This window comes from Urocampus carinirostris, chromosome 18, assembly GCF_059441175.1.
Source record: "Urocampus carinirostris isolate Australia breed hairy pipefish chromosome 18, RoL_Ucar_1.0, whole genome shotgun sequence".
Lineage (NCBI taxonomy): Eukaryota > Metazoa > Chordata > Actinopteri > Syngnathiformes > Syngnathidae > Urocampus > Urocampus carinirostris.
In genome coordinates this window covers 13,539,192-13,563,314 of record NC_142366.1, presented here as the reverse complement: position 1 = coordinate 13,563,314, position 24,123 = coordinate 13,539,192, and the positions used below count along the sequence as shown (strand labels likewise).

The following is a 24,123-nucleotide window of genomic DNA, read 5'->3' as shown; positions in this document are numbered from 1 at the left end:
GTCAATGTAAATTGTATTGTCCCGATTATTCTATTAATGAGCCATTGATGATAAAATAAACAAAATACCTAGTGATGTTAGCTAATTTTATATAGTACCAACACTAGTTCCAATAAATTGTAATCTGTTCTGTTATTAAACCAATGCTGACAAAATAAAGAAACTATTTAGGCATGGTAACCAATTTCATAGAGCAGCAACGCTATTTCTAATAAATTTCAATGCTCCAACTATTGTATCTACAGTATGAACCAAGGCTAACCAAAATAAACAAGCCACCCCGAGATGTTGGTTAATTTTCTAAAGTACTAACTAGTTCAAATACATTAATGGGGTTTTGGGGTTTTTAAGGGTTATTGATCTATCTTCGTTATTCATTATCCATTATCCGTTATCGGTCAGTTCATAATACGCTACAAAGCCTAGGAGCCGGGACACTTACTCTCAGCCAAAAGGCCAAGCTAAGGTCCTAGCCCTAAAGCCTTGCTGCGATCATTGCGAATGCACCGTTCCCGGAGGTACTTAATGACCTGACTATCTTATTAACGAACCAATGGCAACAATGTAATCAAGCCTCCTCAGAGTTCAAATAAATTTAAGTGCCCCCACTCTTAAACAGGGTTGGGTAGGGTTACTTTAACTTGATTACTTTCAATTACTTTTGGATTACTCCAATACCAAATATGCTAATAAAAGACAAAAGAAACTAAATATGAATACAGTATGACTCACAACACGTGGTAAGCTTTCTCTCCTGGCTTTGATCTCTTTGATCTCCGGCAAAACTAACACAAAATGCGACAGAAACAAAAAGAAAATAAATCCAAACAGCTTGCCAACATAATTTTTGCCGTTCCATGTATTCCACAAAATTTTGTAATTTTATTCATATTTAGTTTTTTTTTGTCTTTTTTTAGCATATTTGGTATTGGAGTAATCCAAAAGTAATTGAAAGTAATCAAGTTAAAATAACACTACCCAACCCTGCTCTTAAACTAATGTTAGCCAAATAAACAAGTGATGTTAGTTCATTTTCTAAAATAATAACATTGGCTAGAATAATTTGTAATGTCCCCACTGTTGCATTATCAAAAAATTGCTAACAAAATAAGCAAGTTACCTCGGTGTGTGAGTTACGTTTTATAAAATATTGCTAGTCAAACAAATGATGTCCTCATTGTAGCATTGTTGAACCAATGCTAACAAAATAATCAAGCTTCCTCTGGATATTAGCCAATTTTACAAAGTACATAATAATGATTCCCCCAATGTTATATTGTTGAAGCCAAGCTAACAAAACAAGCTATCTTGAGGGTTTAGCAAATATTCTAAAGTTCCAACGTTAGTTCAAATAAATTCTAATGCCTACGACAATGCTAACAAAATAAACAAAAAGCAATTTAATTTGGTGCCATTGACAGCCACAGACGCTCTTTTTACAGCTTAATTGATTCAATGCAATTAAATGTTATAAATGTCGATGATTCAGTTTAGTTAGTGCCATTGTCTGTTATGGACGTCACAATATCCATTTGATTTAGTGCTTTTGATGGCTACAGGCATTAAAAAATGATTTCAACTTGTTGCTGTCGATAAGGTAACGCGGGGAGTGAATGAGTCATCTTTTCCATGACATATTTGTGTCTTTTACTGCAATTGAAGGTCATGGACGTCACAATAAAAAGGCAATTTTTACTTGTCGGTCAATGAGTCAGAGCGGGCAACGAAGGAGTCATCTTTTTCATGATATATTTGTGTCATTCAATGCCATTGACAGTCATGGACGTCACAAAATTATTTCGTTTTGTGCCATTGGCGGCTGCAGTCATCAAATTAGAATTTTTACTTAACTGTCAGTAAAAGAGATATCTCTTAACCAGCTCGGTGGCCTTGGGGGTATGGCGCCCGCCCCGAGACTGGGAGGTTGTGGTTCAAGCCTCGGCCGAGTCATACCTAAGACTTAAACATTGGTACCCGTTGCCTCCCTGCTTGGCGTTCAGCATTAGGGGTTGGAATTGGGGGGGTTTGGTCACCTAATGACTCCCAACACCTCAGTTGGTTTGAGCGAGGGGGCTGGGAATCCCCTCCTCTAAATCAATCTCCCAAAAAGAGTCAGAAATGACTCGAGCCACCTCCCACTAGGGTATGGGATATGGCTGTGGTATATATATATATATATATATATATATATATGTGTGTGTGTGTGTGTATGTATAATAAAAAGAGATATCTTTTCCATGATATTTGGTAAAATGAAGAAATACAATAGCAAGCCAACTCATCTTTTTAGAGTTCCTACTTACCGTATTTATTCACGTATAACAGGTATTTTGTTTTTTCAGAACTCAGTGTTATGAGTCCAAGGCCACCGAGCTGGTTACGAGATATCTCTTTTACTGACAGTTCAGTAAAAATTCTAATTTGACGTCTGCAGCCGCCAATGGCACAAAACGAAATAGTCAATGTGACGTCCATAACGGTCAATGGCATTGAACACATGGGCCGCGTGTTATACACAATGTTTTACGATAGTATATTCCCGTAATACATTGGATACAACGGGAATCGAACCTCGGGTTGCGGCAGTGAGAGAGCCAAATCCTACCACTAATCTTATAGATGATAGACGAAAAGGCATTCGCTTTTATCTTAGTAACACATTATTTTTTTTACCAGAGAATGTTAGAAAATTGAGAAAACAGAAAGTCGTCCTGAAAGATGTAAATAATTGAGAAAAAGCACAAAGGGAACACAACACTTATGTGTATCTAATGATGAATTGGACTTTGAAGGATATTATGTAAATACATTTTAAATTTGATGTTGGCATTGTGTTCATGATTTACGTTGTCAATAAATGATTGTAATCATAGACGCACGTGTTCAACAATGTTCGTTACTTACAAGTTTGAGTTGAGAAAAAGTAAAGTGTGCGCATTATACACGAGTGCGTGTTATACACGAATAAATACAGGAATTGTAGAGTTTTTTTCGACAGGACACGTGTGCTTTAAGAGCAGGAGGGAGAGAGGGGGAAAATAGAAATGCCTCCATAATTTTTCGTCCAGCTGGTTCTCCTCTCAGGAAGTTCTCTCTTCAGTTTCCCGTCTTCTGCTTTTACTATACACCGACGAGTCTCGGGACTTGAGCCAGGTCTTATCTCAAGTTGCCGATGTCTGTTTTCCATATACCGTTCCAAACCCCCCCTCTCGCGTACCCCAAGCCAAGTTTTTGAAAAATAATAGGCAGAAATCACTCTTGATTTATAATTGGTTCCATTCAGTCGACAAGTCCGTTTTTCCCCCCTTTCCTGCATGTCCATACTTTCTCCAATCCGTTTTAAAATTCAGCATACAGCCGGCAGCTGTTTTGTGAGTTTGTGTGTGTATAAGGGAAAACCGAGAAAAAAAATTGAGGTTTGCATGTTTGTGCGCCTGTGTGAGTATACTTTTGACCATGTTGTTTGATTGCTAGCATACGCGCGGGCAGAGAAAACAGGCCACTAGTGCATATTTGTGGCTGCGCAAAATATGTAAGTGCCGAGTGCTTGAAAATTGCGGCTATTAAGTTAGCGTTTTCACCGTGTGCTTGAATGCCGCAGCGCTTGTTTTTAGTTTGTTCTCTCTCAAAATTGATTTTCGTTACCGAAAGTTATTATTGTTAACTATTTTTTATTAATTGAAGCAAAAACAGTCCATGATTTCCAGCTATTCTGCCGTTTCTGGTATTTTGGGATGCTAACGTAGCCACTACTTGCCAAGGTTAAGGATTTTTCATTTACTTACTCTAAATCGATGATGTTTACTCATCTAGTTGATTTTAAAAACGAGCCTAACTTTCATAATCACAATGGAGAAACAGAGAGGCATTTAATTTAAATTATATTAAAAGTAATTCATTAGCAAAACACATTTTTCAGCTCTTAAATCGTCGTTGTCTTTGTGAAAGTAATTGCTAATTGTTTTGAGTTTAAAACAGAACCTTTTTGAAAGGATAAATGCATGTTTTTGTCCATTCACTTTAAAGAATGTAAAAGATTCTAGTTAGCATTAGCCAGCTAGTTGTATTTTTCCCATGCCCAATTGTGAACCATTTTCCCCTCCCTCTCACGCCATTGGCTAGTACCCAAATGTCTTCTTTCCCTTCTTCAAAATTGTGTTCCCATGGCCCTGTTGCATCCCGCTTTAGCGTCTTCACGCCTAGCGCAAGAATGCGTCCGTGCGCCGTAATTAGCCCGCCGCGGTTAATTCGTCCGGCTTACTTAAATCATGCAAATTGGCCGCCATCGCCTAATTGATTGGAACGTCTGCCCCTGCAGCTAGCTTTCATTCCCGTCCAGAACTTTCCTCGTTAATCCGCCCCCCAAGACTCGTAGCTTGTTAGTGTCGTTTCACAAGGGAGCGATCCGCGGATTTGGACGGGCGTATAGCTCATTATTAGCTTGAAAGATGGTTTGGGGGTATTAAAAGCGAGTTGTGGATCTCGTTAGCGATGCTTCGATGGCTTTTTGTATGGAATTTAATGGCATGTGAGAACCAGACGTTTTCCACCTGTTGCCTGGGAAATTTCTCTCGACTTTAAGCCCTTGTTTTGGATCCAGCACAGTCTGATGGTTCTATCTTTTGTTCCAGTTTTGATGCCACGCTTGCAGCTAGCGTTGGGACAATATCCTTTGGTCAAGATACGATTGTATCACGATTCTCAATAATTGCGATTCGATATAATCGATGATTGCTATTTAGTATTCTTTCCTAAAAACTAGCAATTTAAAGCATGCATTTATGGGGTAATAAACCATGAATGGTGTTCAAACGATGCACAACAATCTGTGTCCGTCTGTCCAGCCACAGAATGTCATGAACTGAAGTCAACATAACACAAATGTGGTCCTTTAATGATCCTATTTACAGTAAACACTGTAAGATAAAAACCAAAATGTGTCCATACTTTGGTTTTAAAACATATGGGTTGAGGTCTTAGTTCTCGTTGTTCGCGTTCTTCCATTTTCCACTTTCATGTATATTTATGTACCTGATATGACCTCACAAAATTCGATCCCGGGGAGAAAGGTCGATTAATAAAATAGTCTAAAAACAAATCACGTTATATACATGAATCTATTTCTACTCATCATCCATGTTTGCAGGTCTAAAAAATCATTGGGAAACTGCCTAACTTTACCGCCCATGTGATGAAAGCTTTACAAACCACTGTATTTTTTGCACTATAAACCACACATTTTGCAAAAGTGCACCTTATAATCCCGCGCGCTTTAAAGGTGGTGTGCAACTCTAAATTTTACTACTCTCTGCCGCCATCTCCTGGCTTAGTCATGGTCGCGAGCTTCAATCAGCTCATTATTTATGTACCAAACAACTCTTCTTTTTTTATCTTTCTGGGTTTTTGGGCTTCACAGTTGTTTTCTTTTTTACTCTTTTGGCTATTATAAAGCGAACGACTACTGTCATTTTCTTTCAATTTCATACAATAAACAGAGGAGTTTATTTAAATTCATTAATGGGCTAGCTGGCTGATTTAGTTAGCTTTTTCTACAGCCTTTTTTTAATCTTTTGGCTTTTAATTACATACAATACACTAAGAAGAATTTAACTTAAATTAAGTTTAGCTAGCTAGTTTAGTTAGTTACCTTTCTTTGCAGTTGTTTTCTGTTTCTTCTTCAATGGAATTTAATGGCATGTGACAACCAGACATTTTCCACCTGTTTCCTGGGAAATCTCTCGACTTTAAGCCTTTGTTTTGGATTGAGCACAGTCTGATGGTTCTATCTTGTGTTTTAGTTTTGACGCCACGCTAGAAACTCCGTTTTTATTCTTCACGCTTTAAAATCAATGGGGTCCACTTTGTTGGTATGTTTGGATGCTAACATAGCCCCAACAAGTATAGTTTATTTTACTTACTCTTAACTTAAAGCTATCAAATTTACTCAACAAGTTGCCTAGCATCATTACCTTTTATATATTACATTGGAAATTGATATGATTGTAATTTAGTAATTTTAGCATCGCTATTGATCTCTTGGTGTTTTAGGGAAAAGATAAAAATGCCACCCAATAAAGAGAATAGACATATAAAACGTTTTTTAGTTCTACATCTGAAATGTATTGTTACCTTATCAAATCTTCCGAAAAATAACAGTTTTGAGGAAACCATAGCTTAGCTTCTTTCACATTTTTGTGTTTAGTTTCTTTGCTAAAGTTAGTTATTTGATCCTCATGAGATTTTTCTAAACAGATTAATTTGTTCTGTTTCAATTATTTAAAATTAGATAAACTTTTTCGAAAGTTAGCTAGTTAGTTTAGCTAGCTAATTTAGTTTTCTTTATAGTTTCTGTTTTATTCTTTTAGGTTTGTCAAGGCTAACAAAAGCCTGTCTTTTTACTTTTTTCTTTCAATTTCATTCAATAAAGAGGCATTTCTTCTAACTTGTATTAATTAGTTTAGCTCGTTAGATTAGTTAGTTTTCTCTTTTTACAGTCGTTTCTGAATTTTACTGCCTGTGTGTGAAAAGCTTTATAGACTACCTTATTTTCCGGAAAATACTGTAAATTCATTTGGCAATGCGGAATTATAATTAAATGCTACTTCAAAAGGTTACCATTTATGAATGAAACCCTTAATTTGAGTTGTTTATGTTCTAAGAAATGTGTTTTTGGGAGAGTGACTTCATGCTCATCACCACAGTTAGTCTAGCACGAAAATGGTGAAAGTAAGATAACGCCTCTTTCAAGTACAGTCCAAGCGCTTACTCAAACCCCAAAAAGATGAAAAGGAAAAGTTTATTAGACCGCGTCTACAAAATGCATTTATTTGCACATGCATCATGAACAACTGACTGAGGCTGCAATGAAGTCACAAGCCACAAGATGGTATCTAGGTTTAAGAATCTTAAAATTCCAAATTGATGAAAAGAGTTGATTATTTCAATTAAGTTTATTAGTTGCGGATTAATCGTTTGGGTATTGGTAGTGCAAGAATCCTATAGCACCAATTAACGCTCCAAGACGTTGTGTTAAGATATGCTAGCTAACCTTGCTAACAAAAGTATGAATCAGAAACCCAACCAATACAAGCATGCTTTACTTGTTTACCTCGACTTGTTGACTGACTTCTCAGCTGCTTGTTAAATTGGATCAGGGACCGTCTAATTCTAAAACATGTATTTTCTTACATTTTGCATGTTGTAGAAATCGGGAATACCTCTAACAGCTACTTATCGCACACAGCTAGGCCCTTCGTGAGACAGTTGCCTGTGATTCAGGCATCTTTGACTCATTTTTTAAACACCGTAACACCCCCCCCCCCTGTCTTCTTCTCTGGCTCTTATGTTAGCCTCTTTGCTATAGGTCATGGGTCACTGTTAGCCAGTATTGTTATTGTTAGCTACATTTGGCACTTGACATATTTATTTTTTTCCACTCTTTCCTTATCTGGTCACTCACCTTAGCCACTTGGCTGCAAACATGGCTCAGTTCCATTATTCAGGGTCCCAAAGCTTAGAAAAATCTGCTTTGTTATGTCAATTTTTAGCAGCTTCACCCGTTAGTCGCTTGTTCTCTTGGACCTTTCCCACTGTTTCCTTCTCTAGCCACTCTTGTAATCCACTTGGCTAGCATGTTGTTGACTGACTTCTTGACTGTTAAGCGGATCGTGGTCCCTCGCCAGCCTCCCCTTCACTTTGTGGCCCCGGGGGCCAACCAAGCAGCTTGACCAAAATATGTCACCGCTTTGTGTCAACCGAGGGCTCGCCTGCCGGTTGACGTCCTCTCCGTCAATCCGTAAAACCCTTCACTCGGTCATTGAGCCCCCCGGTAACCCCCCTTCCCTCGGTCATTGAGCCAGGCCCATCAGCTCTTCCACTGGCTCTTCAGAGCAGCGTCTCCCCTTTCTCCAGGGGTCCGCGGGGGTCTTTGTGAGGGCCCCGGCTCACTGCTTTACAATGACCCTCCACTCTATTAAGGTGCGTTCTGCCTGTTAGCGTCGCCCGGGGCAACGGGCCTCCCGCTCCGCAGCTATGCATTGTGGGCCGCGGCGGCCGAATCGGCCCCGTTCAAAACCCGCCACTCCTCACACTTGACACCGCATGTGTTTATCTAAAGGGGAGGAAAAGGGAGTGAGGGAGGGGGGGGTACGTAAAAAGTTTAGGGGGGGTGATAAATATTCAGAAGAGGGGGAGTAGACCCCCATTTTTTGCTGCAGCCCCTCCTCGTCTTCATGCCAGAAAGCAGATGGAATGTGAGCGCTCCGGGAGGAGGCTCCAGCCTGGTTTTGTTCAATTAGCAGGGTTGTCAAAATGAATTTATCCGCCTGGCCGGGGCCACAATGAGAACGGGGCAAGAACTATGAGGAGGGTGGCGGGGGGGTTGTCTTGTCATTTGACCAGGAATAGCATGCACATATAAGGCGCCACTTGTCGTGCACTCGCTCTCAGCACCAGATCATGTACAGTGCACACACTAACACAGTTGTTCCTATTTTTTTTTAATCTGGCGGGGGATATTGTGACGTACGCCCTAGAAGTTATATTGCTTTGGCAATGAACCACTACAGAGTGCAAAGCCTTTCTTTTGCATACATTAAATAACACAGGGGTCTCCAACGTGGTGCCCCCTAAGGTTGACTGAAGTGCCCACTAACCTGTTCTGAAAAAAGCTCACCAGTGCTGGGTCGCTGTGCTTTTCTAGTAAAATGATTTTTTTAGTGGTTAACATAGACTTATTGAACATACTTCCAAACATAAACCAGGTAATAACATAGTAACGACATAGTTACAACAAAGCAATTACTTAATAAGTTATTATAGAAATGCATATCAAACCGGGTGCACTTTGCGCTTATTAGTAACAAAAATTTGCTCTCAGCTTTAAAAAGGTTGAAAACCCCTGAAATTATTTATTTCAAAGTGTTATTTTTACAGTAAATGTAGATTCTGGGGAAAAAAAAAGAAAAATAATCTTTTATTTTAAAATGCTGTGAATAGCCTCCTGAATGAACATCGTTTGTGTATATATATGATACCTTTAATATACTGAAATAATGACGTTATTTAATCATTTTAAATCATTTCATTATACGAGTTTAGGTTATTTAGAATCTGAGTGGCCCCATGTCCCCTCTTTTGGCATAAAGACCAGAACAATGGTGACTTTAATAGTCCCATGACGCAGTAGAACAATGCCAGGCAAGACCTATTGACGTTTAACTTCCTACCGCCCCCCTTCTTTAGAAGACAAAAAAATCGCATCTCAACTTTGACCTTATGCACTCCAGATCCTAAACGAATCGTCCGGGTTCTTACTGCTTTATCGTAACCTCATTTTGTATCGTATTGCTTTTGCACTTGTTCACAGCTGCAAAATATGAAGTTTGGCTGAAAAGTTTTGCAGGCGTGTATAAATCGAGAAGGGGGAGGCTCACATCGGACTACTGTTCTGGTTTCCATCAGGCTGCTGTGTAGGAGGCTTGGGACATTTTTTTTTCTTCTCAGGACGGAAAAAAGTTGGACATAGATGTCAGGGCCACTTTTCATCTCGGGGGCAAGGTATCCGCTAAGGAAAACACACGTCCCAGCTGAATAATGAATCAAATTTAGGGTGCGGGCGCAAAGTGTAGGGGAAAAAATGGGGTGGGGGTTGTTACTTAGACACTACTGACGTCTTACTGCCTTTTTAAAATGGTGTTTTATTTTTATATTATGCAGAGTTAGTTCTACTCTGGTGAAATTCAGCTACCAGGTAGATTTAACTTGTTATTTGCGAGTACTGCCACTAACTATCTGGGACAATAATTGTGTGTTTTAGGCAGTCTTGGGGACGTTACTTTAAAAAAAGTCATAGTTACTAAATACTTCTTCCAAAAAGTATCTGTGTTCGTAAAGTAACTAATTAGCAGGAAAGTAACTATTTTAATTACTTTAAAAATAATTTGTTGTATGTCAAAGAATTCGTGTCAATTGAATAGAGAAGAACAGACAGGTAATTGCGTTATGGAACTTTCAAATATTTATTTTACTTCACCATGAACAGATTCATCCTACATTTGAAGTGCAACAAAGACAAACAGTAAACAATACAAATTGAGTTAAATGAACTTAATCTTACTCTCGTGATCTGAGACAACCGGTCAAGTAGACATATGCTACCGTACTACAGGTATTTTGTTCACGATAAGTCAACTATAAAACAAAACTCACTCTATACGCAAATCACAATCTCTAGTCAGACAACTGCTCAAGTAGACATTTGCTACTGTACTTTATATATTTTCATACAACAAAAGTAAGCAGTTTAACAATAGAAAGTACGTTTAACGCTGCAGTGTAAGATGAATAAATTAAACCATCACAGCCTGAAATACTGGTCAAGTTGAAATAGGCCACTGCACTTCAAATAATGTGTTAACGACAAAAGTCATTAGTACAACAATATAAATACTATCAAATCCGTCTCTCTGTGGCGTTATGTACTTAATAACATATGGACTACATTACCCACATTGTTACGGAGCATGCCTGGTGTGCCTCCCAATGTTTAGTTGTGTGTAAAGGTTTAGTTGCGAATGACACAAAAGTAAACAGCCGTTAGTTAAATCACCCAATAAGAGAAAAAACACATGTACTATCACAAAAATATGATTTTCTTTTTAAGAGTTGGAATTGTTTATATTACACCACTTGAAGTAGCTGACATTTTTTGGCGACCATCTTACTATTACGGAAGCCTAAATGATCATTTTGTGAAGCTAGCTTAACCCCATGGTGCCTTTAGCACTTAACAGCCACTTACCACACACAGCCAAGTCCTGCATTTGATGGTTACCTTTGATTCAGGCATCTTTGACTCCATTTCACTGTTTCCTTCTCTAGCCACTTATGTTAGCCACTTGCCTGCAGGTTATGGCTTACGGCTAGCTGCTATTGTTATGATTAGCTGCTCCTGCTACTCCTAATTCACGCATCTGGCACTTATCTTTGACTCTTTTCCACTGTTTCCTTCTCTGGCAACTCATGTTAGCTGCTAGGCTGCAACCGTGGCCGAGTTTCGTTATTCAGGGTCCTGGCGCTTGGAAAATTCAGCTTTGTTCATGAAACTGGCATGCAAATCTCTCACCTTTAGGAGAAATTCAAGGTTTTCAAGTAAAGGGGTGGCCTGCGTAAAGTGTATAGATTCGTGGAGAAAATGTTTTGAGGTGGGGGAGGAGGATATTGTAAGATTTCCCAGAGAGAATCGGGCGTTTGGATTAAAATCAGTGTTGTTTGCTTGGACAGGAATACTGTATATATTCGTGTGTTATACATATTACATTTTATCTCAGTGTCACACTTTTTATTCACAGTACCAGAGACAAATGTTAGATAGTGGAGAAAACAAAGTCGCCCTAAAAGATAAAATTAAAAGCAAAAAAGCATGATGGTGGAAAGGCCCTATCATGTATCTGATTAAGAATCGGACTTTGAATAAAAACACTGTAAATGTTATGTTGGTATTGTGTTTAGAGTTGTCAACAATTGATTTTAATGATTTGATTTGGAATTAGTTAAAAGTGTGTGTAGAATAGCAAACAATATCTAACTTACTACTACTAACTACTTGTGGTATTCAAGTACATTACTCAAATGTTATTAGTAAGTTTACTGTTAACTTTTAAACAATTAAACTTGCTTTCTTTTTATCTATTACAGCCACTCAAGTCGTAAGACAGGTTTAGGACTACTCGTAGTTTTTGCTAGCATTTATCTTAATCTCCATTTTGCTTTTCTTTAGTTGGATTCTATGCTTGCGGCAAGGGCACAGGTGCTAAAAAGTGCTTCTTTTACAAGCAGCTGTCACGGCTTTGGCCACAGAAGCCGCCATCCTTCAAGCTAGCTACACAATTTTGTTTATTTACCGTGCGCGTTTGCTGTTTAAAGGCCTTGCCAAGCTTGTAAATGTAAGAGTAGCGGTGGGTGATGTTTACGTAGTAGCGTGCCCGCCATTCCAACAGGTAAATATTTGCCAGGTGGTTAGGATATCTTGTTTTCTAGTGACCCATATGCTAATGAGGTTGCACTGAGTACGTTTTCATGAAGGCAATCTTGCTTGAATAGAAAATACATTATTACAAAGTCTTTGTGACACACTTAAGAATCTGAAGTGAATGAAGAGAGGGTAAGGCATTGTGGGAGGTATTTCTGCCAATAGCATATCAGCTCTTTATTAATGACGTGGCACAAACCAATCGCGGATTAGCATTTTATATTACGTCGACCAGTTACAGACAGGCATATGCACAAGGGAATTTGGGTACGTAAAATAATTTGTTGTCGATGTCGTATAGTGGGAACATACAATAAAGCGAGCCTGGGGAAAAAAATCCCATTGAACACCGTAAAGTGAACATGTCATAAGGAGGGGTCACCGTATCCCGGGGTTTACTGTTTTCAATATTCTACTACAGCAGGACTGATTAGCCTAACTAGTTGCCATGTTGTTAGCATTTAGCAGCTATGTAAGTTTGAAGAAAATACTGATTAATAGTTTACAACCTCAAAGTAATTGTACTTTTTACTTTTGGTCTTTTATCATGTTTTTTATTGAGCAACATTGATGTTGTTTTTAGCATTTAGCGGGTATCTTGCTTAATATTTGACACATTTAAGCAAATTATGGGAATTTAACATTCAAAGAATTATTCAACTGTCAAATCTTGAACTATATAGGTTATATATCCTTCTATTTAACTGTTATCAAAAGCGCTTGTCTTGTTAGATATTAATCAGTTAATGTTACAATTTTTCCTTTAATATTGTTGAGGAAAGTTAAAAAAAAAGAGAAATAATGGTTTAAAACGCAAATGAGTTATACTTGTTGCTTTTGGCCTTTCGAAATAGCAATTAGTTAGGAATATTGCTGTTGTAGTTAGCATTTAGCGACCATCTTGCTAAGTAATTTGCACATTCAAGCATTGTGTGTGCATTAAATATTAAAAGAAACTTCAAATTCATTCAAACATGAAATGTTAAGAATATTGCTTTTATTACCGTATGTTGGCTATTAGCATTAGTGCTTGGCATTAATAGTTTTCTTTCTACAGCTTCCTTCAAGCAGTGATAATTAGTGTTGCTAGTGGCCATGTTTTTAGCATTTAGTGGCTTTCTTGCTAGTTGACACATTAGGCAAGAATGTAGCGTACACCATTGAATGATGAACACTAATAACATTATTACTGTATTTTTAGCTTTGTTAGCATTAACACTAGGTTTGTAGAGCAGTTAATGACACAATTTAACTGAACTTTGAAGAAAATACTGATGTGTGGCCATTAAATATTGAAAAATACTTCAAATCCTTTCAACTGTCAAATGTTAAACCATGTATCTTGCATTACTGTATTAGCTTTTCTAGAATTAGCACTCCGCATCACTACTTTCTTCTTACGAGCTTCTTTTAAACTACAGCTGCACTAATTGGCGTAACTAGTGGCCATGTTGTTAGCATTTAGCGGCCTTTTTTTGCTAAGTATTCGAGACATTGAAAGAACGTGTTGGGGTCAAACATTCAAAGAAGCTTTAAATGAACAAAACCATGTTGCTTTTATGATGTTGCTTGTTAGTATTGACGCTTGGCTTGTTGCCTTTAGCGCTGGTCACAATTTATCCTTTAACACTGTTAATGAAAGCCTAAGAAAATACAAAATAATAGTTTTTAACCACAAACAAACTGCACTTGTTACTTTTGGCTGTTAACATAGCATTTAGATGGCATCATTGCCGTCTAAATGCTTGTGAAAGTCAAATCTATGCGAAGGAAAGTGAAAACAGGCCGGATAAATGATGTGATTATTACAGCATGTGTTGTTTTTGCCTGTTGGAGGGTGGTCGCTAATCCAATATTGCTCTTATTAACGGTGTACAGTGTGTGGTCCCGCGACTATTGGCTCATGTCGAAAACAGTTTTTCCGTCAGCTCTTCCTTTAGACTGGAGTTTCCATCCTCGCCTCTCCTCTTTTGTGTTTCCAGTCCCGACGGCCCCGTTTTTCACAGATAAGGGGGCCATCGCGCAATAATCCGCATGTTCCGTACTGGGGGGAGGTTTTTTTCGAGACGCGGGACCACCCTCCTCATCCTGACGGGAAGTTGTTAGTTTAACCTGACAGGAAAGAATTCGGGAAACTTGGCAGTGAGCAAGGAGAGAGAAGGGAAGCCAGGCACAATCTTTCTGCGTTAACCATTAGTAGGCCGGCTGTATTACTTTAGCGTTGCTACCCTACCTTTTTTAAGGTCGATTGTAAGGTCTGTTTGGGGTCCATCAATGCACCCTCTTGTTTTTTGGACCCCCACCCATCCGGGACCCTCTACCTGTATCAGTTACACCTGAGCAGGAAGGCGTCATGTTACAGGGCTGAGAATAAGGGTGCTTCTTTGATGAACTGGAGGTAAGGGGGGCTAGGGGGGGCACAGACAAATGGGCCCGCCAAAGAAAGGCTTCGTTTGTGTGTTGAGGAAAAGCAAAGTTGCGTATAATTTAAGTTACCGAATGTTTTTTTGCTGTGTCCAGTTTCCTTTTCGTGGTTTTGCTACTTTGCTGATTTTCATCGTGCGTTGTGTCCTTCATTCTGAATTGCTAAACATATGCCCAGCCTTTTTTCTGCCTGTGTCTGCCTGTGCGTCAATGACTATGCAGGCTGAGTATGTAAAACAGCTCGGCAAACCTACGAGCAAATCTTTTCAATTTCAAGTTCCTCTTCAAGCCATCATTACAACAAAACACTCTGAACCGACAAAAGCACAAAAAGAGAGGGAAAGATGCTTTCGATCACTAACAAAAGTTTGACTTCTCCACAAGCTAAACTTGCTGTGAAGCCGCTTTTGGGTCTTTGGTGCTCCCTAGTGGCTCCCTGGCACTTTTTCAAAAATGTTTGATAATTTGAAAATATATTGTTTCCTTAGGAGGACACAAAAATTGTTAACATTTTTCAATGTATACAGAATGTGTAGTATAAGGCTTACTGTATATAAGACTGGGTTTTTTGGGGTCCAATATGTCTCTTTCATCATTTTGGGTTGCCGATCTCTGCCTAAAGAAAGGCAAGAGCAGTTTTCCGTGACATCCACAAGCTGGCGACAAAATATCATCTGAAGTAAAAACATAGTGTCCTGAAATCATTTCTGCCTCTTAGTGTAAAAGTTCTTTGTAAAAACCTCTATAAAGTACTTTTATCTGTTAAAGAAATGCTGGGGCCTGTAAATTGGATTTGTTCTTTGGTTTCAATGTGTAATAGAGTATTTAGAAAATAAAAATGTTCGATTTTGCAGGTTTTCCCTATCGCGGGACCTTTTTCCTGAAAAATGTGAACGTAATATCCTCTCCAGGCCAAATGGGGGCTGTAGCGCTTTTATCCAAATGTTTTTATCTTTTTAATTTTAGTTTCTAGTTATATTTACTGTTTTTGTGTGTGTTTCAGGGGGGTGTTGCATGGAAGATGTCTGGAAAACGTGACTGGACGCCATGGATGAGGAAGAGAAGTGCCCCCTTGTTGTGCGCGCTAGGCGCAGTACTGTTATGTTGCCTCCAGGGCGGCGCCTCGATCTCCGGTGAGTAGATGACCGAAATTTACGGAATACAAGGCGCAACGGAAAAACAAAACATTGTAGAAATTTGAAAGTGCAACTTATAATCTGATGCCCCTAATAGACAGTAAATAAAAATAGGAAATATACTGTGTCTTAAATACAAAGAAAAATTTCTTACGGAATATTTTAAGGGTGTGCCTTATCGTCTGGAAACTACAGTATTTGTGTAACACAAATGTGTTCTTTTGTAATTGTAAATATAAAATAAAAATATATTGCAATGTTTTTGAGTGTAACGAGCAAGGTCTTTGCAATTAGCATGAATTTTTGCCAACAGGAAATGAAAAAAAAAGAAAGTATCCTCTAATCATTTGGAAAAAAGGTCCATAAAGTTATGTATCGTCACCACATTTTATTTCCATTTGTGGTATGTATACAAAAAATTTTCGGGACACAAATTAAGATAATTGATTCAATTTTATGATACTATTTCAGATCATAATAGGGCAACTCCAAAGGACGTCCATATTTTTATTTTTCTATTTTATTTTGAGTGTCGTAAAGAAGTGAATCCATATGTAACATTTATAAATTAACTTTGAAATTTGGTTATTATTTATTTCCTCCAAGTGGTTAAAAAAACTAAGTTAAGAAAAACAATATAGATTTGAATTATAAGGCAAGTCATTCTTTATTTGTGTCGCCCTTAATTACAAGGAGTCTCAAAGGGCTACAGCTTATTGCAAACTACAGACTATTATTACACCATCCCATGATCTAAAACCTACATGAGGGCAAGGAAAAACTCAAAAACCTCAACATGGGGAAAATGAAGAAACCTTGAGATGGGATCGCAGAAAAAATATTTAAGTATCATATGAACAAAAAAAAATGAGAAGAAAAATGGTGGTGTTTGGTCACTTTTAGTTTCCGTGGTTTTCATTATTCCTTGTGCCTTTTAGCATTCACAAAACATCTCCATTGCGAAATTATTAGAATGTAAACAAAACCCCTGCTTGATTTTTCTCTCCACAGACGAAGTCCCCGAGTTCACTGAGGAACCGGGCTCGGTGGTGCAGAAGCTAGGAGGTAGCGTTAGCCTTCGCTGCTCGGCCCGGCCCGCTTCCGCATCCATCAGCTGGCGTCTGAACGGCCGGCGGCTGGCCGACGGGGACTCGGGCGTAGCCCTCGGGCCCCGGGGCCTTTTCATCGCCGCGCTTTCCAACGTGACGCTCGGACGCTACCAGTGTGTTGCCGCTACCGGTTTTGGAGCCCTTGCTAGCGTTCCCGCTGACGTCACCGCAGCTAGTGAGTAACCACTCTTGCTGCAAAAGGCACACAGGCTACAATTGACTTTTTTTTCCATTTTGTCCAAAGTTATGTCCAAAAAACCCAAATTGTTGCACACTCTGAATGCACCCAATTATTGTAAACCAATTTTCAAATACATTACACGAGTTGGAACAAAGTGCAAAAGAAACTTTGAAAGTAGATGTTCCTGGAAAAGAAAATAGGACTGCAAGATAATTATATGGCTGATAACAGCCAAATATAACAGTTGTCTTTCTACGAGAAGAATAAGACCCGATCGTTGTCACTTGATTCCTCGACTTTAAAGAAATATTCTGAGCATATTAGTATAGAATAGAATAAAATAGAATAGAATATACCTTTATTGTCATTGTTACAAAACTGGGTTGAACAAATTGTGACAACGAAATTGGACGTGGCACTCCAGTTTCACATTTAACAGTGAGGATAAAAGAAAACCAAGAAGATAAGGTTATAATTTACACAAAGTAAAGGAACAAAGAAGATAAAGGTTACAATGTACACAATATTTACACAAGAAATGAGGGCATGTAGGATGTTACATACAGTTTTGGGATCGTATTAGTGCAATATGCAGTAGTGCAAAAATAGGCAACATTGTGCAAAGTGAGCATAGGCATGAATACAATTTTACATCTGTTTGAGGTAGTGTGTTTGCAAGGAGTTTCAGTTGAGTTTCAGTTGTAAGAGTGACAGTACAGTATATTACTCTTTAGAATATATTTAGATTTTCTATAGAAGTAATGGCACAACTTGGTGGTGTCCAGGGCTGCAACTAACGATTATTTTAATAATCGATTCGATTCATTTGTAAATCAGATTTTTTTGATAAAACACATTTTAATTTCCCCCTCCATACTCAGATATTAGAATTTTGGATGGATGAAAAAGTAGCTCAACAAAATGTGTTCTCGTATGTCCCTCTGCTGGAGTGAAGTGTTATTACAAGCATGTCCCCTCAACAGCCCAACTCTACTGCAACTTTACAGCGATATTCAATGCACTCCGATATGCATTGAATTAACGTGCCGAGTGACGCACATTTGCCCGACACAACGAACTGATGAGGAAATTCCTTGCCAACGCTTTCAAAAATCAATTTTATCGATTCGTTGTTGCAGCCCAACATGTGTCTCCTCAATACCTCTTCACAATGTGTGTGAGGCACAAGAGAGCTTGTCAAGTCAAGTCATGTTTATTTGTATATCCCTTAATCACAAGAAGTCTCAAAGGGTTGTGCAGACCTCAGACTATCATTACACCATCCCCTGATCTAAAACCTACATGAGGGCAAGGAAAAACTCAAAACCTCAACGAGGGGAAAATGAAGAAACCTTGAGAAAGGACTGCACATGAGGTAATTCCCCTTCCAGGAGGACCAAGCTGCAATGGATGTTATTATTATTATTATTATTATTATTATGTTGCAATAACATATAATACACAGATATTGTCGACTTGAAATATAGGTCATTCATATGCTATAGAATAGAAGTGTGTTGGCCATAGTCTGTCACATGACTTAGGATGTGTACGCACAGTTTTAGAATTATTGATTTTCTATAGAAGTAATTGCACAACTTTGTCATGTAGCCTCTCTACCTCTTTGTAAAGTGCGAGAGGCACCGGAGAGCTTGGACATAACTTGTTGCAAGATGTGTAACAGCTTTTGAACTTTAGCGAGTGCATTGAGTTCTGTTTAATTTATTGAATGCTTTTGGGTCGCACTCCTGCATTGTGTTTGTGCAAGAATGCTGATTTAATTAACAAGTTGGTAATCTTAAGATTGACAGCAACCCAACCATGTGCACAGACGAACGTCTTAATTGTGAGACGACGTATTATTTTTCGGTATTAGTCATATAATAAGTATAGTGTATGTATTTCAATCCTTTGTACTTCTTCAGCAAATGATCGCTGCCATAAATTTGCTTTGCGTGCTCCGCCTCAAGGCCCCTCGACTGTAGATGGCCAAGCATTACATTAGCCCGATGTAGCGCTCGTATATTATATATTATATCATAGCTACTTTTGTGTACTGTGTGGCTGCAGTTGGTGGAATGGAGTGCGAGGTATTGCACAGAGTGAATCAAAGAAGCAAGGTTTTGAGGAGAGTGATGAACAACAAGAGTATGAGTATGGATGTTAAGAGGGGACTGTATGAGAGTGTGATTGTGCCGATTGTGTTGTATGGTGCAGAGACTTGGAGCCTGAATGCAGATTTGAGAAGGAATATATATATTTTATTTAGATGAATGGTTTGAGGAGTATGTTAGAAGTGACAAGATTGGGTCGATTGAGATATGAAATTGTGAGAGACAGAACTGGAGTAGTAGTGGATTTGAGCAAGCCTGTGGATAAGAGAGTACTCTGTTGGTTTGGACACATGGAGAGGATGGATGAGGAGCGATGTTGAAGAGGATATACAGAGCAGAAGTAAATGGAAGAAGTCCAAGAGGAATGCCGCGATTAACGTGGATGGGTGGTGTTATGAGTGCACTGCAGGAAAGAGGTCTAAATATAGTGGAAGCTAGAGCTCTTGTTGGTGATAGGAATGGGTGGAGAGGTGTTGTAAAAGGATAGTGGGATGTTTAGACGTGTTCTAAGGGATGGGCAGGGCACCTGTATGATGCGGCAGGGGTAAACCAGTGAAAGCTGTCGGTCCCTGCTGTTGAACAGAAGAGTGTTTTGTGTCACCCTGACCCGAGTGACATGGCCGCTTTGTGTCCCGTTTCATCTAGAGCAGGGGTCGGGAACCTATGGCTCTTTCTATGAGTACCTGTGGCTCGGAGACAAATTTGATTGCATGCAAATTTTCTACATCTCGTCCAAAACGTAAGCTATTAATCCTGTTCAAAGACTCACAAAGCCAAACCAAAGCTGAAAACATTGTTGTGCTTGGCAGTATATATAGGGCACGTTTTTCACTACAATTTACAGTCAAGGTGTTGCACGAAAAAAAAAAAAAAAAAACTTGTTCTGGCTGTACATCGCTAAAGAATCCGTTATATAAAACCTCACTATATTATCTGTCTTCAGTGTTCAGATACCTTATGATGAATCCACAGAACACACTGTAAATACGCCAAAACACCGGAAGAGAATTTAAAGTTTTTTGATTGGGTGAGTGGGAGGGATGGGTGGAGCTATGCAAAAAGTGCAAGCACTCCCTCCCATCTCTCGCCCTACGCCGTCTGCGCCATAGATAAGCACATCAGGCTCCCTGTTTGCAGAATGTTGTGACGTTTTTACAAAGTAACTGCTTACATCTGGTTTTGAAACCAATATGTGTGGGAAAAAAAGGGTCAAAATGAGTTTAACCGATCTTGAGTAATTGCAAGAAAGACACAAGTTTAAAGTGGTATGTTTGTTGATTTTGGGACAGGGGCTCTGGCATTATTCTCTTTTCATAATTTTTATCAAATCATCAAAAATAAATGTGCTGAAGACTAAGCTTTTGTCTGGGGCGCGGGTTTAGCAATTTAGTAAATTTGTCCCATAATATATGGTGTGGCTCTTTCCCAAAATAAAATTAATATATTATGCTTTTATGGCTCTTTGAATCAAAAAGGTTCCCGACCCCTGATCTAGAGGGACGAAAGCATGTCAGACTTGGGTGCTTAACTTGTTTGGGTGTTTGGGCATTTGGGTTGGCCATGGTCCACAAAATTTTATGTGTGTTTTTTTGCTACTTTTTCCCTTTTTTTCTTTTTTTGTATGGGTTTGTCTTGCTGTCGGTCACCCCTTTTGAGGGATATGACCAAGGTAGATAGATAGATAGATGGATAGACTTATTTGTACAGCTGAGACAATGCCATTGATAGACCAAGGCATGTGTGACATTACGTATTGGACGATTTGGTGCACCCCTGTTCCCCAGCAAAAATATATTTTAGATTATTTTTTAGCAGTCCGAGCCAAACTTTATTTTTGGTCTCATTCTAATGGAGTTGCGACTGCTGTCAGTGCATGTGAGGTACCATTTGATATGCATCCAGGGACCAAGAGGGGGCCCGAAGCCGTGTAACCTGAAGCGCAGGAATGAACGAGAGGAGGGTAGGGGGGACACCAGGGGCCAGTCGGAACAGGAAGAAGGACCCGGATTTGGCGAGTAACCTCCCCGGCCCCCGTTTACTCCCACAACACCCCCGTTGCCCTCTGACAGCTGGCCCCCTAGATGAAGTTTTAGCATGCAGGCGGGTGTAATGTGATGCCGAGCGTGAGGCTGTCGGACGCCATCGCCATGATGATGAAGACGAGGATGATGGTAATGATGAAGACCTAAGGAGGCGTTTAAGGGCCAGTCGAGACAAGACGAGACCTGGTTGTATCTTCGCCGCTTTCTCCTGCCTTGTTGGCGACTCTTAATGACTCTCCGAGATCGGAAAACACTACTCTGATGTTGCAATAGCAGTACACCTCACAGATGCCCACAGTCTCCACACGGATAAAATGAACAGTGTTTTTAAGGAGTCAAGAGCAGGTTCCTATGTCTTAATAGTACTCTCTTGTTTTGTCCTTACCGCCCACAGTCTCTCCTTGAAGGAAATTAGCCCCATCTCTAAAAGTGAAAAAATGATGAACTGTGACCAAAATACACTGTAGTTAAGGGGTCTCCACTCTGCCTCTCCACAACATATTTTCTGACTACCCAGAGTTTCTTCATGAAGGAAATTAGCCTGAAAAGTGAATGACAAACAACAACTTAAGTCAACAAAATGCAAGTTTGATGTGTCAATTGGAATTGTCTCACATAGCGCAGTTTTCTTGTTGCCCATAGTCTCCTTTTGAATCTGTGTGTGCCCCGCCTGAGAAGTAAATAAGACTAGAAGTGATTCGAGTGATTTCGCCGCTCATACTATCCTCTTGGATAGAAATCATTTCCTGCCCCATAAGTAAGGACTACAAATTATTAAAGTACTAAACAGCTAATGTGATTTAATCCTGCAAGCATTGTTCTTTCACATAAGAGTGCTCTGTTTTCTTTATATCCATAGTGTCTGCTTGAATAGAATTTAAAGATTGTAGGACCATTGAAAAAAAAAAAAAACAACCCTCAGCCGGGCCTCAAACTTTTCTCTGTGGGGAATGCTTCTGTCCTTTTTATTTTTATTTATTTATTTTTTGGGCCATGGGGGTACTCTGATCACCGGGCTACCCTCAACGCTACAAATCGGGAATCCATAAAGTTGAAGGATCGGAGCAGAGGTGTCCGCAAAACACGCGGGAGGTCCTGCTGGACTTTATGAACGCAATCAATCCTCGGGATGCACACACACCTTAGAGGCACCCATATGCGGAAAAAGAATGTGGAAGGAAGAAGGTGAGCAGATACGGGAGGGGCGCTGTAAAAACAGCGCCTGATTGATTTTGCAAATGGAGCGCTCACAGCACTTAGCCCGGCAGTGGCCGTGCTAAGGTGTACGTTTTGCGCAACCCCTCCCCCCTTCTCTTCTATCATTCCTGCACGTTTTATGGCTCCAACAGACAAGCAGCAGGGCCCGGTGAGTAAATCAAGAGCCGTCTTGCCGAGAAGCCGTTTGTTCTTTGCCTTTGAGTAAATCAAGGCCAGCGACCGGCCAAGAACAACATACCTTACCGGAGAAAAGAACCCGTGTTTTGTGTAACGTACATCACAAGGCTCCTCTGGAACGATCACCGACAAAAAGTCTTGCTTTTTGACTTAATCGTCTAGTCAAGTCATGTTATGTTTATTTGCATAGCCCTTAATCGCGAACAGTCTCAAAGGGCTGCGGAGACCCCCATTACAACACACTCTGATCTGAAACCTACTCGAGTGCAAGGATACATTTAAAAACCTCAAGATGAGGAAAATGAAGAAACCTGGCACAAGAGGTATTCCCCCTTCCAGGATGACCAGGTTGCCATGGGTGTTTCAAGGACATCAACAGACAATAGACAGACATCAACAACAGAAAATATAGAAAATAACAAAAACTTTAGTTGACCGCTACCTGCTCTAAAATCCTGACCGATTGCGTACATACAGTCTAAGTCCCGGTACGAAATGCATTCACCGTGCAACAACCAGGCTCATCTTTCTCCCTCAAGGACAAGAAGACAAGAGTTAGGAGTTTAACGTCACTCATAAGCTAGGAAATATAAGTGTTCTCAAGCATCGATTCAAACACTGACGTTGCAGAAGGTATCTGAGGGCAGAGTATTCCACAGCACCAGGGCCTGAATGGGGAACACTCTCAAACCTGTGGGTTTGTTCTTGGCTCTTGGAATCTAGTAGACCAGCATTTTATGAGCAAAGGCTCCGAGCAGGAACATAGAACTATATGAGGGCCTGAGTCAATGCCAAATTTTGCACGTTACCAACAGAACCGTAAAATCACATTTTAAACTGACAGGTAGCCACGTCAGCTAAAATCAGAGTAATGTGATCAAACTTTTTTGTCCTAGTTAAAAGCCTCGCAGCAGCATTTTATACTTTTGCTAGGCATCAGGAGACAAGAGACTTCTTCCATTATGCCTCTTCTCCCCCCCTTGTCTTTTTTTTCCGGCCTCTTAAGAGCAGCGAGTGCCGCTTCCTTCCCAAACCCAAACTGGATCAGTACACCCCTCCTCCGAAACCCTATAGCGCTGACACCTCTCACCTCTGACCCCTCCGGCAGGGAGTTTAAGGGTTCAAGGGTCAGATCCGCGTCGGCAGACTGTGCGTCTGTGGGACACTGGCTGCACATGCCTCAAACCCCCCCTCAAACCCGTCCTACCTCCTTTGGTAATCCCGCTCCCTCCCATGTTTCCCACAGAACGTGAGCTGGCCCCAGTGGGACAGTTGACAGGATTAATAATGAGGCCTTGGGAAGTCAAGATAGCGGCAAAAAAATGCCAGTGCTCAGCACTAAATTTTGCTCAGTTGAGTTTTGGGCGCAGAAGGAAACTAGCCACATTCATAAATTTGAATTTAGGATAGCCGAAGCAGGCAACATGGATTAGGGATCCATGCCAGAGGGTCCGACTTTATATTTACAGTGCATCGTACGTTCTGAAACCGTCTCTTTTTCGCTTACTCGAGGCGGCGCAGTGGTTAGTGCGTGTGCGGCACAGTTCTGAGGTCATGAGATCGAACCTCCTGTGTGGAGTTTACATGTTCTCCCCGTGCTTGCGTGGGTTTCCTCCCACATTCCAAAAACATGCATGTCAGGTTAATTGGCCGGTCCAAATTGTGCCTAGGTGTGAATGAGCGAGTGAGTT

General features: G+C 39.9%; 1 protein-coding gene across 1 annotated transcript in view; it reads left to right on the top strand.

Moving 5' to 3' along the window:
- Positions 1-24,123, top strand: part of boc (BOC cell adhesion associated, oncogene regulated) — a 51,965-nt gene that overhangs the window by 9,726 nt on the left and 18,116 nt on the right. The window contains exons 2-3 of the mRNA XM_088322469.1: positions 15,459-15,588; positions 16,603-16,875. Of these exons, the coding sequence (XP_088178595.1) occupies positions 15,477-15,588; positions 16,603-16,875 (385 nt within the window). The 5' untranslated portion in view covers positions 15,459-15,476. The remainder of the gene's footprint in view (positions 1-15,458; positions 15,589-16,602; positions 16,876-24,123) is intronic.